This window comes from Schistocerca cancellata, chromosome 3 (assembly GCF_023864275.1).
Source record: "Schistocerca cancellata isolate TAMUIC-IGC-003103 chromosome 3, iqSchCanc2.1, whole genome shotgun sequence".
In the NCBI taxonomy this organism is placed as follows: Eukaryota; Metazoa; Arthropoda; class Insecta; order Orthoptera; family Acrididae; genus Schistocerca; species Schistocerca cancellata.
This window is the reverse complement of record NC_064628.1, coordinates 774,218,285-774,236,229: the sequence shown is the minus strand read 5'-3', so window position 1 is coordinate 774,236,229 and position 17,945 is coordinate 774,218,285. Positions and strand designations below refer to the sequence as shown.

Sequence of the window (17,945 nt, the reverse complement as noted above, 5' to 3'; positions counted from 1 at the left end):
AGGACGATGCGTAATCTGTCGCGTCGCAAAATGCTATTCCGCCACGGTGTTTCTGCATGAAACGCTCGTAAATATGCGTATATATATTTTTTTACAATCCATTAGTAACATGCAAATAAAGTCCACTAGCTCTGTTTCTTACGGGTGTTTCTACTTCAGTGTCGAACACAAGCCACTTTCATGTCTGCAATAAAAGAATACGCTCGTTAAGTGTTACGTCCGACATTATGTTACCTAATTAACAACCGATACTCGGTAGTAAACATGATACAATATTTCAACAGTTATTCATTATTCGCAGATAGTATTTAATTGTGTTGTGTGATCTCACGCTTCATATTGGATATACCCAAGCTCTGTGTATTATCCCAGGCACTTATCGCGCTTTCGAATGCTAATACGCTTCCACAACCATGTTTGTTGAAAATCATTGTAATAAGTTTATGTTTCTTCATTTATTGTATGTTTACAAATGGTAACGCTCGCCATTCGCCAAGATAAAGTGTTTCTCCGAACTTTCTACGCAGTGCAATTAAGTTTATCCAATCCTTTTTATGAATGACAGCTTCTCACATCTTTATTATCATCGTCGATTTAGTCGAATATTGAATGTTTGTGTGTTTTAATGCTTATAAGCTTTTTCGCTTTCATTCAAGTGACAGTTGCAGTTATCGATACATTTGACCATATGTGATTCAAACAACTGGCTGTGGAAGATCTCTGACGCAAACATGGAGCGGAATTGTCAACATGTGTTATAGAGAGGAGACTAAATTAATGGTACCAACAAATTGTCTATAGTTCACTGTGCAAGTGTGGAGTCAAGACTTGGCCTATTGACAGTCTGTGAATCCAGGAAGCAAATGTGCGTCCTGTAGGGAGAACGCTGTAGTGATAATAGTGAATTAGACAACAATTTCCAAAATGCCAAAAATTAAGGCAAGAGGCTTGCACAGTTCATGGTTACACCATAGGGAACTTGGTCATCGTTTCCCACTGGGACACAGTGACCGATTTTCGAAAGAACTGTACTCTTCTCTTATGCCTTGTAATGGCTGGGACCAAAGTGAACATCTGAGAAATGCTGTGCACGGTGGTGTTTTCAATTTGGAGTTTTCACCCGATAGGTAGGAGCAACTTATCGCTCGACGTAACTTCGTAGTAAAATACCGTATTAAGTGAAACTAATTAGTTTACTTTGCAGCTCACTACTCGTGGCAGCTTGTGAGAAGAAGAGCATTTTAATGTTTGATCCCTTGTGCAGAAAGTTAATACATGCAGTGGACAATGCACATCGTGACTGCGTCAACTGTGTCAGGTGAGACAGCCTTGCGTCTAGAATTTCGATCAAAATGTAGGCATTGACTATCACTTTAAAATTTGCATGAAATTTTTTTTTTGTTGTCAAGTATCATGGAGCGCATTAAAGTGCTAAATTGCAATACATGTAGTTCTGTTGTTGATTTTCTTTTAAATTAAAACTGTCCACTATGTTATCCAAGAAGGAATGTAACAAAATACCACATTAAGTACTTCTGATTGAGTTATTTTCTGATATTCTTTGTATGTTTCAGATAATTTTGTTACTCCACACTCTCTGATTGCTAGAATCAGGCATTCTTCTGTATATGTGTGTTCATGACCTACTGTTGGTTTGAGCTGTAAGCTATATAATGTTTTGATGCAGGCTTTTCTTGTTTATAAACAAATTTCAGCATAGTATGTTTTCATTCCAGTTTTTTATCATTATGTTCTCAAGTAATTTATGAAGGTTTCATTTGCAATGAGCTTTGTCTGTAAGCCTTGTTGACATCAGTAAAATCAAATGATGGTTCAGAAGCATTATTCAGTTAGCTGCCTGAGAGCAAATTCATTCATTGCACAAAACATGTAAACTGTGGTGGATTACGTTAATCAGAATTTTTTTCTGTAATTGTGGTACTTTTATGTGAAGATACTATGAAATTTCATTTACCTACTTTCTTATTCTGTCGTCTTGTCATATTGAATGTAGTGTGTTTTTTGTGTAGATTGAGTATTCAGTGTATTGCCAAACTCATTTCAAGGTATACAATCAGAAATTCTTCTCTTGACGAGTTATATTGTTTGAGGATCACAACTTGACAGTGAGACGAGATGCATTGTTTTATTAGTTTGAAAGACATCTTTTTGGTGAAAGTTTCCTGGATATGACTTTATAAAGCAAAACATATTCTTTGTAGTATAATCTGACAGGAATCATTGGTGTTTTTTCTACGCCACATATCTTTTACATTTTGTAAATCATAAGATGCATGGGAATGAGCTTTGTAGTGTACATTCCTAAAGGTAATGTTTATTGTGGGTACATGCATTATGTTACTGAAATTCTGGTACAATCAAATAAGTTATTTTGTATCAGCATAAAATTACTTTGTCTGGAAATGTAGTTAAAACATTGTACCACATAGATTCTAAATTTGCTGTATTCATTGATTGTCTCATAAATCAACACGAAGATCACTTAATTGCATTGATATTTTGTATCATATGCACAAGAACTGTATGATCATGATGTAAGGGGTGAATAAAATTGAACAGAATTGAATGGAATGATATTAGATCAAAAGTGTGAAACTTGTATGACTACTGCTACGGAAGTTACTGTAACGTGACATCATAATATGTAAGCCTGTTTCTAGGCATACATATGTTGTACTTACTTCTATGACTAAACTGGTTGTTCACCATTTAACGCAGTAATATAAGTTAGTTTGTAATAGCCCGCCACCTTAAGTACGCGACATAAAAGGCTGGTTCGTCGATTTTCCCCATTCATTAGTAATAGTAATGTTGGCAGTAGTGTATGTAATTATTCATCCAAGGATCATCTAATAACAATGTAAGAATGTTCATGGTAATACAATTAAAATTGATGCAAACACATAGAATGTAGAAATATACTATATGAGGATAGGGAAGGTGTAGTTTATTTGTCCATTGACAAGTCACATTAATACTGTTTTAAACAAAATACATAAAGTTTGTTTACAAATTATCTGCAGGTATGGGAAAACAAGGGGATATATAAACTGTCTTCAAGTACTAAAATGCTTATTTTTACACAAATAACTACTTAACAACCAATATTAATAACACTGTCATAGACATAAGCAAAGCAGGCATATACAAAAAGTCACAAAGGTATGCCACACTGAAGACACTTTCAGAAGCAGTTTTATATGAAATGTAAACACCGATTTTTTAAATGTGATTTGCACTAATTCATGCTTCGAAGGAAGTTGATGTGAAGAGGGGAGAGGAGAGAATCACAGAAATTTTCTCATATGCAAGCAAAAACCTACAATAAGTAGTTGCTTGGTTTGAATGATGTACTGCTTAATTTTATTTTGGAGGGTTAATGTCTAATTTCTATATAATCTTTAGTACTGTTTGGCTAAAATTATCGTAACATTTTCATTTATTTTCGAGTAGCAATCTGTTTTTATGATCTTACGGTGTTTGTGTAAAAGAGCATTTATTGGGAAACTTCCAGTTAGATGAAAGTATACGGTAATCATTCATAAATGTTGTATTGGTATGTTGTGTTCTTGGTCAGCGAAATAAGACAATTTAATTTCGAATGCATTATTGTTTCAGAGTACTGTCAATATTATAATTTAACAGTTTAATGTCCAGGTTGGAGCAGCAACAGTTATGAAAAGGGTAGATTGCTACTCACCTTAAAGATGACATGTAGAGTTGCAGACAGATACAACAAAAAGGCTGTTACACACCTAAGCTTTCAGTCAAAGCCTTCTTCAGAAAAGAAGGGAAAACACATACATTCACACAAGTGGGCACTCCTCATAACTGGTCACTCAAGCTGTCCTTTCTATTATGAAGATGGCTTTGGCTGAAACCTTAGTGTGTGACAGTCTCTTCATTGTGCATGTCTGCAACTCATTTTTATGATCAGTAGCAATATAACCATTTCATAACTGTTAATATTATATAACTTGTCTTCACGTATCAGTACGTTTTTCAACTATGGACTCATAACGTCAACTTCACGCATTAGGCCTGTATAATTACTATCTTTTTGTATTAGGTCAAGAAATCATCCAAAAATTTCCATTTTATTCGTCTAACATTTTCTGTTACCTTTTTTTGTATACCTACACTGTTTCACTTGTTAGAAATATGAAAATACTTTCTGTTAAACTGAGAATATTGTTCGATCTTCTCGTTATAAGATTTGTATTATCCATTAGTTTGTGTAACACCTCAGCAATGCTGATTAAAAATATTACTAACTTCATATGAATCCCTCTATTCCTTTCCTCCCTTTTGCAGTGTTATTTTACTGCAATCTGCCCTCTTTATTTATTCAACAAAGATCTGACAATGATACTGGATTCATTGTGGTAATAAAATGGAAATAAATAGCTCAAAAATACACTGCCAGATAGATGCAAACTTCACATTCCCGAATATTAGGTCATTGTCTTATCAAGTCCACTTTCACAGTCGGTTTGTCCCTATTCTACAATGTTCTTTGATTCACACACAATTTGCTCCAGATAACTTATAATAAAACTTAATTTTGCTCTTCCTTGCTGCATAAACTGACACCTGCTGGTGACTTCTGGACAATGAACATGCTGCTATGCCCCTAGAACTAACTCAGTTTGTTCGGAAAACTGGCTCCTGGCTCATAAGCATGTAGTTGTATCCCGTGTACATCTTAATGGCCTCTCCTAGGTCCAGCTAAAAAAAAAACTAATGACTGAGATAATTTCCGTGGGAAATTTGTTGTAAGATTTTATTCCCTAATAGAAAATGATGTTTTGAATTTTTTGTTTTTCCTTGATAAATGTAAGTCCAAACTGGCTTTTGTTCCATGGTTTGTGTAGAACTGTTAGCGAAGGTAGTAATGTTTTTTTTCCATATATGTGCAACAGATGGTTGATATACTCGCAGGGTCCAATAAGGATGTCCAAGTTTTTAAACAGTTCCTTAGTATGAACCTGCCTAGCACTTGTAGCATAAAAATTGTCATGTTTTGTGTCTTTCAATCCCCAGAACATCATCCTTTATCTAAGAGCTGAGTGTGTCATCACAAGACACTGGCAGTTACAAACTGATGATAGAATCCTAAGATCAAAACATGCAGATGACTTTTTTTCCGTAGTATCTTTGTGTGTTCATTCCAAGTTAATTGAGAAGCAATATTCACCCTTAAAAACTTTGTGTTTGTTACACAATCTGTAGGATTCTCATCTATGTTTAATGTGACAGAATTATTTTCCCTATTCATGCTGAAGTACATACTGTTTTTTTTTTAATATTCACCGCTGATTTGTTGCACAGTGCCCAGCTGTAAACATCGTTGAGAGCTTTATTTGCTTTAGCTGATAGGAGATAAGGTGTTTATCAGTGACTATGATGTTGCTACCATCAGCAAAGAGAATTTTTTTCCATGTCTTATACCCTCTGGGAGGTCATTGATATGTGTTAACACTTTAACTATTGGCAACATACATATCTGACCACAGTTGTCATGGCTTCCAGTGCTATGCGTGCGACAGAAGCTAAGCATGCCTGGAGTGCTAATGTTGTATATATATGTTTCGAGATTTCTCGTAAGTGTATGCTATAAAGCACGCAGTACATATTGACTACTGGTACAGAAGTCCATCTCTGTTCAGCTATTTGCACTAAGGAACAAAAATAAAAATAGGTACAGTTTGCATGCACAGTGAAGGTATGCCAGAACTTGAAGCCAAACTGTAGTGAGATGGAATTTGGGTCAATAAACATTACAATGGTTTTGAAGTGGCGTGACAGAAGAGATGTATGTATGTTGATGACATATGTAAAGCTGCAATGAAATCAGCTATGAAAGTGGACTTCCAAGCTAATAATGAAAAATTTAATCTGAAATGTGTGTTTGATTACAGCAAGTGTGCAGTGGGCAAAGATGTCAACAGGATGTGTTCGCAAAACACTGAAATGGTACAAAATACTGTTTTTTCACTCCTTAGATATGTGTGTGTTAAATTCCCACATTATTTAAAAGGCTCATGCCAAAAAGAATTCTTCACTCACCGAATTTCACGTCGGCCTAATTTGAGATTTTGCAGACATACCACCAAGAAAGGAAAGCATCAGGAGGTTGTTGATCAGTGGAGGAAAATCCATTGTGGCTCTGAGGAAGGCACTTTCCAAGTACTGTTAAACCATAAGTAAAATAACACGTACTTGTGAGGAGACTACTCAGTTGCATTACTGCTGTAAACAGTGTGATGCAAAACTGTGTTATGCCTTGTTTTGAAATGATCACACAAAAAAGTTTCTGAAATGTGATTCTTTGTAATGTTATCTGGTTTTGGGAACTTCAGCAACTAAAATTTATTTTAAGATCTTATTAGTGATAATAAATACAGAAGACCCTGTGGTGATGAAGATGCAGCACGGCAAATGCTGTAGTGCTCAGCACCATATTGTGCCCAGCATTGTCCATTGCATTACCCTGAGGAACACCTATGTTTATGTGCTTGTCTGACAGCTGTTTTACTAAAAGTTTATCAGAAAAGAGAGAGAGAGAGAAAGTGTAAACTATCCATACCTTTCGCACCCCGATTTTCGGGTAAGATTGTAACCGTTCATTTGGAATCCTTCCTACGCTTAGTGCTTCTAGCTTATATTGTATTTTATTTTCAACAGTGTCAAAAGTCTTGGATGAGTCCTAAAAACATGCATGTAACGCAAACATCTGTGTCAAGACCTTGGAGTAGCACTTTAGTGAAGTCTCTAATGGCCGATACTGTACTTGTCCCTCTTCGGTAACCAAACTGTGATTTGTTAGAAAGGTTGCATTTATTCATGTAACTCATTATTTTTTGTTGCATGATGGATTCAGTTACTTTTAAAGAATACATACAGTAGTAGAGTTGCCTGCTGTTTTTAATACCCTTCTTTAACAAGGGCACAACACATGCAAGCATTAGATACTCTGGAGAAATGTCAGCTGAAGGACTCATTTATTACGTTTGTCAATGGGGCTTCTAGGCCGAACAGAAACTGGAACATCATCTGTGCTTGTTGACTTCTTATTTTTATCTTCCTGACTTCAAGCTCTGATATGGAAAACAGCACTATTGTTCTTGCTGTGTAAGTCAGTGTGAGTGCTGCATGTATTTTAGGAAGATTTTGTTGGAACTTCTCCACAATACCAGAAATAATAATTTACAAAATTTCCCAATTTCTGGGGATTTTCTGCTATTCTACACCTATCTTTGATTTATACTGTATTGTACTTGTTTGTCTTTTCTGTTTCATGTTTCATGACATCCCATACTACTTTGCTTTTAGTTTCTGCCGTATTGTTTTGTCATGGAATGTGTGTGTGTGTGTGTGTGTGTGTGTGTGTGTGTGTGTTTTGTGTGTGTGTTTTGCAAGCAATACCATCCTATACAGTTTTTATACCTATGATACTAATTTAGAAACTGGATTATTGTAGTGGTTTTGTAAAGAACTGACAAATTTGAATTTCTTGGAGGACTTCCGAATACCCACAATCATCTATCTATTCTCATTAGCTGCTTCTGATGTTGTGGCTACTTTTGAAAATGTCTAATAATAATAATAATAAAACAATAATAGTTTAAACAGAATGCAGAATTTAGATAACTTAGCATTTACATTGTTTTCCAGATACGCTTCATTCAAGGTTTGATTTGCTAATGCCCTATGAAAGTATGTACTTCTAAGAAGATCCTTGTAGAAGACTGCTGTTTTGTGGGTTTTACCAAACCTGTATTTAACTGTATCATCTGACAGCAGTGATTAGAAAGGCCAAGATTTCTTATAAATACTTTGCAACATTTGGTGTCAGTATCTTTAAGTACTTGGTCCAAGACTGATGGTGAAATTTTTGATATCCATGCAGCAGCAGTTACCAAAAGTGCTTAAAATGTTTAGGAAGTTATTAATTTCATCTTCAACCCCTGTGTTAATATTCACGTCTCAACTCATTATGATGATAGTTTTGGGGAGTCTCAAAGGACTTCAGGTAATTTGTTGAAAAAAGTGTCCATTTATTTGGTAATTTGAACTTTCCCTGTTGTCATATCTGTGGCACCACATGGCCTTAGAGGTATTGTTTGAAGTTGTAACTTCATTTTGGTAAAAGCGATCTTCAGTGCTATGTGGCTAACATGAGATTCATTAATCTGGTAATTTTCATATAAGCTCTTCCCTTGCTGTGAAAACAGTCCCTGCAGTCCATTTCTTGTTATGATTCCTAATTGTTTGCCTGTGTGAAACAGGGATGGCTGTATTTTTGTAGTATCATAGAGTTGAATATTTTTACATTTGTCCTCTTCATTTTTAGCAGAAGGGAATTATTTGATAGCACACACTTTAGCCTTTCCCAGTTGGACATCTTAGCTGCTGGTGAATCTTCCAGATTGTATGATTTTGGTCCATGATACATTTTTATTCCTGACATTTCTTCCAGAGTTGCATTAGAGATCTTCAGAGATGCTTATGGTTTGGCTAAGTTGTAGGGGCTCTCCAGGAGCATTTCTAAATGTGTCCAGCTCACAACGAGAGGTGTTTGTGAGGGAAAAAAAATGATTTTCATGTTATGCTCTACAGCTTTAAAAAAAAGTAATGTGGTACAGATTGGTTGTTTTGCATAACAGTTAAGGTTGTGGATTTGAATCTCTACAGGTGCTATTGGTGCTATCAACTTTTTTATTTTTAAATCTTTATTCAAATGACTCTGATCATTACTTTTGTTCAGTTAATTTTTTTTTTAATTCCCTTGTCGCATAATTTTATCACTGTATTATTTTCTTCAATGGCGTTCATTTTTTCCTTCTTGACATTTTTTCCACTCTGAATCTTTGTGTATATGAATTTAATTATCTTTATTTATCTGTCATAATATTTAAACATGTGATAATACCAATCTATTACTTTGGGAGCAAAAGATGAAAAAAATCTGTTTATGTATATTGACTGTGCAGTGTTGTCAAACATGTATTTTTCGTTACAAGATGTACATATTTTTTGGATTGTAATTGCCGTACAAACATTTAAAACATAAATTCTTATTACATGTGGACAAAGCAATGCAGATGAAGATTGAAGTGAAAGAATGGGTTATAAGTAAAATTAAATTCGAGCAAAATGGGGAGGAGAAATAGTGAATGCAATAACATGGACAAAAATATAATATTATAAATATTATTAAAATCACACGAATAAAGCTTCCAAGTGGAAGAAGACTGATAGGAAGAAAAATGAGAGCAAATGAAAAAGTTAATACAGTGATTAAAATGATGTGATGGACAGATAGAAATAAAAAGTTACATTTAAACTAATTAACTGAATCAAAATTATGATCCATGACTTATAAAGATTTAAAAATAAAAAATAAAATAAATATAAAATATTTGAAAGGAACTTAGGCAATACAAACCCACAGCTATGGTATATGAGGACCTTAATCGTTATACAATGCAACCAAACTGTAGAACATTACTTTTTTAAAGCTGTAGAGCTTCATGTGAAATACCAATATTTTTTCGTTGATTACTCTTAAGTGAGGGCTCACCAGGGTGAATGGTTGCAGAGTGTTGTACCTCAGACCTTAACCATCATCATCGTATAGCTGGTTTCAAAAAGTTGATCCCACCTGTGGGGACCTTTCCTTGTTAGATCTATGTAAAATGTCATGAATAACCATACAACTCAGAAGATTCACCAGTAACTAATTCTTTAATAACTGCCATTGAGAGGACTTAAAGTTCTTCTAAAACAACTAGTTATCTGAGAGTCAGGTGACTGAACCCCCTTAAAATTTTTTGTCGCAATGTTCTACTGACCATAGGATACTTGGTTTCATCTTGTAGTCAGCATTTATTGCCACTACCCAACCCTCGTGTTCAGGTGTGTGTGTGTGTGTGTGTGTGTGTGTGTGTGTGTGTGTGTGTGTGTGTGTGTGTGTGTGTGTAAAGGCTTATTTCATTTTCTCTTAGTTCATGTTTAGTAGTCTGTAGCCATTCAAGTCTCATGTTCCATAAATACCTGAAGGTATGTCGAATGATTAAAGCTGTACATTAAGTCAGAAGCAGGCATATTTTGTGAATTAACAACAACAAAATATGACGAATGGGAAGCTACTTGGAAAGAAGTCGGCGTTCTTCCTCCCACACAAATCACTCGCTGTTTTGATATGATGGATCTTACTAAGCATTTGTCTTGTATTGATTTCTGAGATCTCTCTCAGGTGTCTCTATAGTAGAAAAGTTAAAACGCATTTAGTATTACCATTAGTGTTAAAACTGGACATTCAAGAATAAAAGTAGTATGTATTTGAATGCAAATGGATGTTTCATGGATTGCATTCCCAGTCATTCATTTTCATTCTTTTACACACACACACACACACACATACACACACACACACAGTGTTCTGTAAATTCCATAATGAAAGCGAGCATTCAGCAATGTGGAATTGGACAAAATATACATTAACCCTCGAGTGACTGCTTCCGTTCTTATTTTGATGGCATGCAGTGTACTTTGAACTCCGTATCTATCTACCACATATTGAGCACTTCAATGGAGCCATGTTTAAGTACTCTCTCATTTATTAGCATTTTATTATTATTTAAAGTTGTGTAATTGACAACATTTGCTACAGATGGGTTGCTTCTAGTGGAATTGTGTGTGGGGTCCTTAATATATAAAAGTATGCCGACTTTGATATAAGCATTTTTCTCTTAATTTGTAAATTAAATGGATGTTTGTGTTAAGATTCACTATTTATAGCTTGATTGTAATAAATGGAAGTGTTATCATGATTTGTTTTGTTTCGGTTTTATTAACAATGCAGATTTTCGTTCATGTACTCTGTTCGTCTCTTCCTAGGAAAGACATGTCATTTTTAAGCTTAGGAAAGACGCATAATTTTTTAAGCTAACTATTACTTTTGCCGTCTCCCCCCTCCACCCGAGGCAAGGATTAATTTGCCGAGTAAAGCTTTGCGTCCCTGGGGTTCCTGAGCTGGGGACTGGTAAGCGTCGTCAGTCCTCTGTCACTGTAAGCTCTGAGCATTCTTCAGCAACCACCATGTGGCACAGTGGTGCAACATTGTGTATCTCAGGGAATGGGGATCTCGGCTTCATTGCCTGGATAGCGAGGATGGAATAAACCTTTCTAAAAAAAAACTGTCAATCTCAAGGTGTGCTGCGTGCTGATGAGATGCATGGCTGTTAAGGGTGAACAGTCATTAGCAGACAATCTCTGGGGAACTTGCTGCATGTCAGTTGTGTAAGGCTTATTCAGGCATGCAGGGCTCTGTCCGAGTGGACCCTTATTTCCCTAGCTGCTTGTTGGACCAAAATGGATCCTCCGAAATTTTCTTTTCCTCCTCCCAGCATAAAGGGTGGACTGCTGGTGGGTACTGAAACCCAATCAAGTAAGAGGGCTCGTATAGCCAGTCCTCCTGACTCAGGAGTGAAATCTAAGTGTTTCATGTCTAGTAACAGAACACATGCTGGCAGTGAGAATGTTCACTTTAATCGTCAAAAGGAAAGAGAGCAGCTTCGTGAAAGTTTCTCCTTCTTATATTCAAGGCATTGCTGACAATTTAAAATCTGTTAAGCGATTGCGTTATGGGGCACTCGTGGCAGAAACTGCTGTTCCCAACAAGTAAAGAACCTATGAAATGCGCAGTGCCTGGGGGAATATGCCATTGAAACAGCTGCACACCAGCTTGAGTTGTAGCAAGGTGTTGTGATGTGCAGGAATCTGGTGGACATTTCCAGTGAGGAACTTTTAAGATGAGTGGACTCCAGAAGGAGTAACTGACGTGCAAAATATCATGAGGAGGGTGGACAGGGATCTTCATCCTGATGTTTAATAGCAAGAAACTTCCTGAGCATGTAGGCAGGTTTCCTTTGCATAAGCGTGTGGCCTTATGTACGCAGCCCAGCACGGTGTTTCAGATGCCAGCGCTTTGGGCATACTACTGTTGGGTGTCATGGAGAAGCTACTTGTGGCAAATGCGTTAAGGCAGCCCACAACAGTGTCTCTTGTTCCTCTCCACTGAAGTGTGTAAATTGCTCTGGAGCTCACCCTGTGTGGAGTCAAGTCTGCAGCATGTATCTGGAAGCACGGAAAATACAAACAGCTTAAAACTGAAATGCATCCCATATGATAAGGGCAAAAAAATGTATAAAGCCATGCTGCCCCCAGCTTTTGCTGCCTCCTTCACTTCAGTTGTTAGTCAGTGCCGAACGCTGAGGCTGCTACACGAATGGAAGTTGCTAGTATCAGCACTAGTACCTATGTTTGTCCATGCTCTTGTGCTACTGCAGTCATTTCTAATCCTGTCCTTCTCCCCCAGAACTTCAGAAAAAGCCATGGTTGCTAATATTGTGAAGCTCCCTGCCCCTCCAAAAGTTCCGTCTGGTATGCTGTCTGATTCTGCCACAACCACAACCACAGCCACTGTTATGGCTGCAAACTCTATGCAGGGGAAAAAATCAAAGGCAAAATGTCCACCACAGTTGAAATTGGGCAGCAAATAGCCTGATAATGTTCAGTCAACCTCTCTCAGATGTCTGTTGATTCTTATTTAGAGACTAGCAACCTGGTTGTTGAACTGAGACAATCATCTTGCCCCAAGAGAGACCCTCTGCCCATTGTGGGCTCCCCTCTACAGCAGGAAGTCAGGATGAAAGTGCTACCCCTGTGATAGGTGTTTTTCATCCTCCAGTGGAATATTAATGGGTTCAGGACACGTGGAAGAACTGAAGCTCCTGGCACAGGTATGCCCCCTTTGCATGTTTTTGCAGGTATGTCCCCTTTACATGTTTTTGTTTGCAGGGAATACATTTTAAGGCATCTGTCCTATGAGGCAGTACACTCCATCGTAAGGATGACCTGACTGGGGAAAGGGCCAATGGAGGAGTTGCTGTGTTTGCTAACAATGTGCACCACTCCTCTGCTCTATCCCTGGCTACTGCCCTGCAAGCAGTTGCAGTTGAAATTCATGCACATTGGAGGTTTACAATTTGCTTGCTGTAATTACCTCCCCTAGATACAGTAGAGTCTGAGGCTTTCACAGATCTTATGGAACAAGTCCCTCAACCATTTCTCCTTCTGGAGATTTCAATGACCATCATGTCCTTTGGTGCTCGACCTCTAATTGCCCTCAGGGTCAAGGTTTGGAGAGCCTCCTGACATTTGAAGAGCTGTGCATCCTAAACACTGGTTCTCCCACTCATTTCTGTGCTGCTACTGGGTCGTTCGTGGCCGTCGACCTATCTCTCTGCTCCCCAGCCCTTGCCGACTCTGTTTACTGGGAGGTCATTGACGACCTTCATTCCAGTGACCACTTCCCAATCTGCATTCACCTAGTGGATGGAGGATTGCTTCAACAGAACCCACCAAAATGGATGGTCAGCAGGGCTAACTGGACGCTGTTCAGCCACCTGGCTGAGTTTGAACTTTGCAACAGTGTCACATGAGAGATCCGTCGTGCCGCTGACTTAACCATCCCAAAGTCCTCAGGTCATCTTAAGAGGAGACCTGTACTTCAGCAACCCAGTACAGGTGTGCGGCTGTTTGACAATTTAAGTGCTGCCCTACAGTAGACAACCTCAGAGCCAAGGCTTGACGTGTAATTAAGGAGAGTAAGAAAACGTCATCATGAACCTTCTTGAACTCCATAAACTATATTCCACTTGTTCTACACATGTATGGGAAGCCATCTGGAGGATTTCTGGTAAACAGTCATTTACCAATAAAAGCAATTCTGAAACAAGAGTGTCAGCAAACAAAACCTGGAGATATTGCTCAGATGCTGGCAGAGCTAAATGTGTTCTTCCAGTACTAAATATCTTATCTGTTCCGATTCTCTGAGTGCCCTTCACTCTCTACAATGTTCGTGCCCCTCAGATAAAGTATTCTAAACTATCCAGGATGCCCTCCTCCAACAAGACAACTAGGGGAGGAGGTGTCTTTCTGCTGGGTACCAGAGCACATGGGGATCACAGGGAATGGAAGGACGGATGTAGCAGCCAACATGGTGTGTCATGATTGTCAGGTATTTCAGTATACCATCCTCGTGCATGCTATAACTTTGCTCTTGAGTTCCAGTGTCTTGCATCTGTGTGGGGGGGGGGGGGGTGAATGGCTGAAAGTGACAGACAGTAAGCTCCACTTACTAAAGTCCACAATGCGTCCGTGGTGTACTTCCTTCCACCCACATCGATAGGATGAGGTTCTCCTCACTCATCCTCGTATAGGCCGCAGCCCTCTAGTGCATGACTTCTTGCTCCGATAAGAGGACCCTCCAATGTGTGGCGCTTGTGGTGTACTTTTAGATAACATTCCAACGAATGTGAGTTATACAGTTTCGTGAATTGTCCAATGTTTTTTCCAAGATTTTAGGGAGACGGTTTTAATGTGTTAACAGGGTGACTGGCTTACCCATGTTTTACATAAGTAGTCAGCCAGTGACATTTTCCTGTTCCTTTTAGCTCCTTTGTTGTTTTACTTGTGTTTTAGTCTCCGGTAAAGCATCTTATTCTTTCCTGTTTTGTTAGCGTGCATGGTCACATTTTAGTATGAGGTTGGTTTGAAAAGCTCTTTTAATCACCATGAGAGGTCAACACTAGTGCAACGAGTTGTTCACATGATATTCATTGGACTGTGGCCTGTAAACACGTGCCACGTCAGTGCTCGTGGAAGATAGCTGTGGCTCTGTTGTTGTTCCTGCTTAGTGATGTGTGAAGATGGAAAAAGTTAAGATTCGAGCAGTGATTAAGTACTTCGTAAAGAAAGGTATGAAAGCAGAAGACATTGATGCCGATTTCCAGAATACACTGGGGGACTCTGCTCCTTCAAATTCAACTGTTGCCAAGTGGACAAATGAATTTAAATTTGGTCGGGAAAGCTTAGATGATGATCCGCGCAGTGGTCGGCCAAGATGTGTCACTATTGCAGAAATCATTGCAAGAGTGCACTAAATGCTCATGGAGGATCCCTGATTGAAAGTGTGTGAAATTGCTCATGTTTTCCAGATGTCATCTGAAAGGGTGTTCACATTTTAACTGAAGAATTAGAAATGAAAAAATTGTCTGCAAGGTGGGTGCCGCAACTTTAGACACTGGATCCCATACATGCCGTCGCCAGGCAAAATTACATGAACTAAGGTATGAACAGTTGCCACGGCTCCGTCAGACTTCCATCTCTTCCTAAAACTGAAAATTTTTCTTGGGTGATGAAGATTCACTTCAAACGAAGAATTGATAGCCGAAGTTGACAACTATTTTGCAGGTCTGAAGGAAACTCATTTTCGAAATGGGATCAAGGCACTGGAACAGTGTTAGACCAAGTGCATTAATCTCCAAGGAGACACACTGAAAAATAAAAAAGTTTGTGATTTAAGTACTTTTTTTCCATTCTGAGAACTTTTCAAACCACCCTTGTAATTTTATTCACATTCGTTTCTTTTAATGTGTATAAGGGTCATGATAACTTCACTGTTGAACACCCACAAGCATCACTCACTTTGTGAATCATGCTTGGTATAATCAATGGTGTCATCTTCTTCATTGGAATTGTCATCATCGCCATCTGAAGACTGTACTTTAGCTTCAGAATTCGTACAGGATAGTTCATAAAGTTTGTCATTTGTGATGTTTCTATGTGTCCTGGAAAAGAAGTCGTAAAAAGTACTGTATAGACCACTTCTATACAAAGTCATACGCAAAACAGCAGCTGTGTTACTGAAAGTAGAAAAACTAAACTAGAAAAATTTTACTTACATGACAATGCGTGAGATATATATTATATGCCAAACTTGTGACTTTCACTTTTAAACTTCTCACAGACACGCTAAGGTGTTAGATAATGGAAAAAACCTGCCAGTATTGTAGCTGAAACAGTAATGAAGGAATAGCTGATTGCCCTGACCCAACAAAGGATCTAAACTCACAAAACTTAAACTTAATTTACGTTTAGTGCACTTCATATGCCAGTGTGGATGCTGTTGGGTTAACTGTCAGAATCACACTTGAAAGTTTTTGTGACGAACTAGGCTGGCTGCGGAATGCTAGATGTATCGTAGAATTGAGAATTCTAAGGTCACCTAAAGGTTTCAGAGGGCAATACTCATCAGAGGCTGATACCCAGGTAGCAGTCTGGGTGTTCGTTGCACACAAGGTCTTTTTAACTTAGGTGACTCACCATGATAGCTGTAGGAGGCACTCCCACTCCCAATCACCACCAATTCTCCTCCTCTCTTCGCAGTGTTAATGTAGTTGTTTGCGTTTCGCAGTTGAAAGCTGACAACAGTGCTGCTAGCTGTCAGGGATCATCTTACACCAACTCGACTGTAGGACAGAAAGACGGCTGAAATCTGAAGTTGATAGCAGTGAGATTTTTATAGTAAAGTAAGTTTATATTGAAAGAATAGCCTAATGGGAAATCTAGGAGGCAGACAAAAAACTGAGATTCACGAAGGTAGAAATTGAAGCTGCATATGAAACTATTTGGGCAAGGATGGGCATAAACTTTATTATTGGACTTTTTTTATTGATCACCAGACTTTCGCTCAGATGTAACCCTAAACTTCCGAGTAAACCTCATCTCACTAGTGTATGTATGTTTCCAGTCACACCTGTTGTCATTGTAGGAGACAAAGACAAGTAATATTAACATGTTCAGTAAACTGTATGAAGAGGCAGTAGTGTCAAATTTCAGGGAGAAACAAGAAATATGTAGCTTTGGCTGGAGCATGTAAAAGAAATGTGACTAAAGCTTAGAGAAATAGCTGACAAAGCACTGGATACATATGTTATAGAACGGATCATAATTGGAAATAATATTTATTTATTTATTGCTTATTTAACCTGATCAGATTGGGGCCTTAAGGCCCTCTCTTACAGCTGACCAGGAACAACCACCCTCCTGGGGACACCACCTTACCGAAGGCACCCTTAACTTTAGTGCTGGGTGGGAGGATTTGTGCGCCTCAGTGACACTGAGGACTATTCTGGTGGTAGCATGTCTACTGGTAGGGTCACCTAAGCCAGACAGGCCTCAGCAAAGGGGCCTGACAAAGAGTGTCCAATGACTTAGGAAAATGTTGGCTGTGTTTTGCCCAGGGAGCCCCACCAGCAGTGGTTGGGTACCGGTATGGCGACCCTGGGTTTCCACAGCTGGCGACGGCTGTGAACTCGGGGCATACTTCAGAGACCATCATTGGGCATGTTGTTAGTATGTTGTGTGCTCCAGAGAATGGGAGCCTTGGCTTCACCGTCTGGACCATGAGAAAGGTACACATCAAGCTAGGTTGGTCAGTCCTCCTGTGAAAAAATCTGAGTTATATTAGCGGGGCATAAGTTTGTCATAACATCAAACCAAGTATCTAAGCTTCTGGGATGCTAGGCCTTGGGTGGCTACTCTGAGGTGGCTGAGTTACATGACATCCTTAACTTCTGGAAAGGCATAGCTACATGCTCTGATATAAAGGCAGTGGACCCAGTGGAGTTGCATGAAAGATGGAAGTGCAGAACTATAAGATGAAAGTCAGTGGCACATTGGAAAACTCTGCAATGTTTGTTCTAATATTTAACATTCAGGGTTTATCTGAACATATCCTTGCAGGTTACATTAATGTTAAGGTTTGACTGTTTGCTCTCTACCAAATGCGATGCTTCAAATGTCAACAATTTTATCATACAGCTATGGTATGTAATGAGAGAGCCGCACGTGGAAATTGTGGCAGCTCAGCTCATGAATCAGGTGATTCTTGTACACTTCCTTCAAAGTACAGAAACTGCTCAGGGGCTCATTCAGTATGGAGCAGAAAGTGTGGGATTTATAACAAGGAAAGGAAAATTCTGGAGTTGAAAGTTATGAGATGCATACCC

At 38.5% G+C, this 17,945-nt stretch overlaps 1 protein-coding gene across 1 annotated transcript in view; it reads left to right on the top strand.

Annotated features, from left to right (window-relative positions):
* The first annotated feature begins 363 nt into the window (after nucleotides 1–363).
* The window catches only part of LOC126175811 (DDB1- and CUL4-associated factor 10), a 65,142-nt gene continuing 47,560 nt past the window's right edge, over nucleotides 364–17,945 (top strand). Inside the window, exons 1-2 of the mRNA XM_049922799.1 lie at nucleotides 364–1,127; nucleotides 1,205–1,318. Of these exons, the coding sequence (XP_049778756.1) occupies nucleotides 925–1,127; nucleotides 1,205–1,318 (317 nt within the window). The 5' untranslated portion in view covers nucleotides 364–924. The remainder of the gene's footprint in view (nucleotides 1,128–1,204; nucleotides 1,319–17,945) is intronic.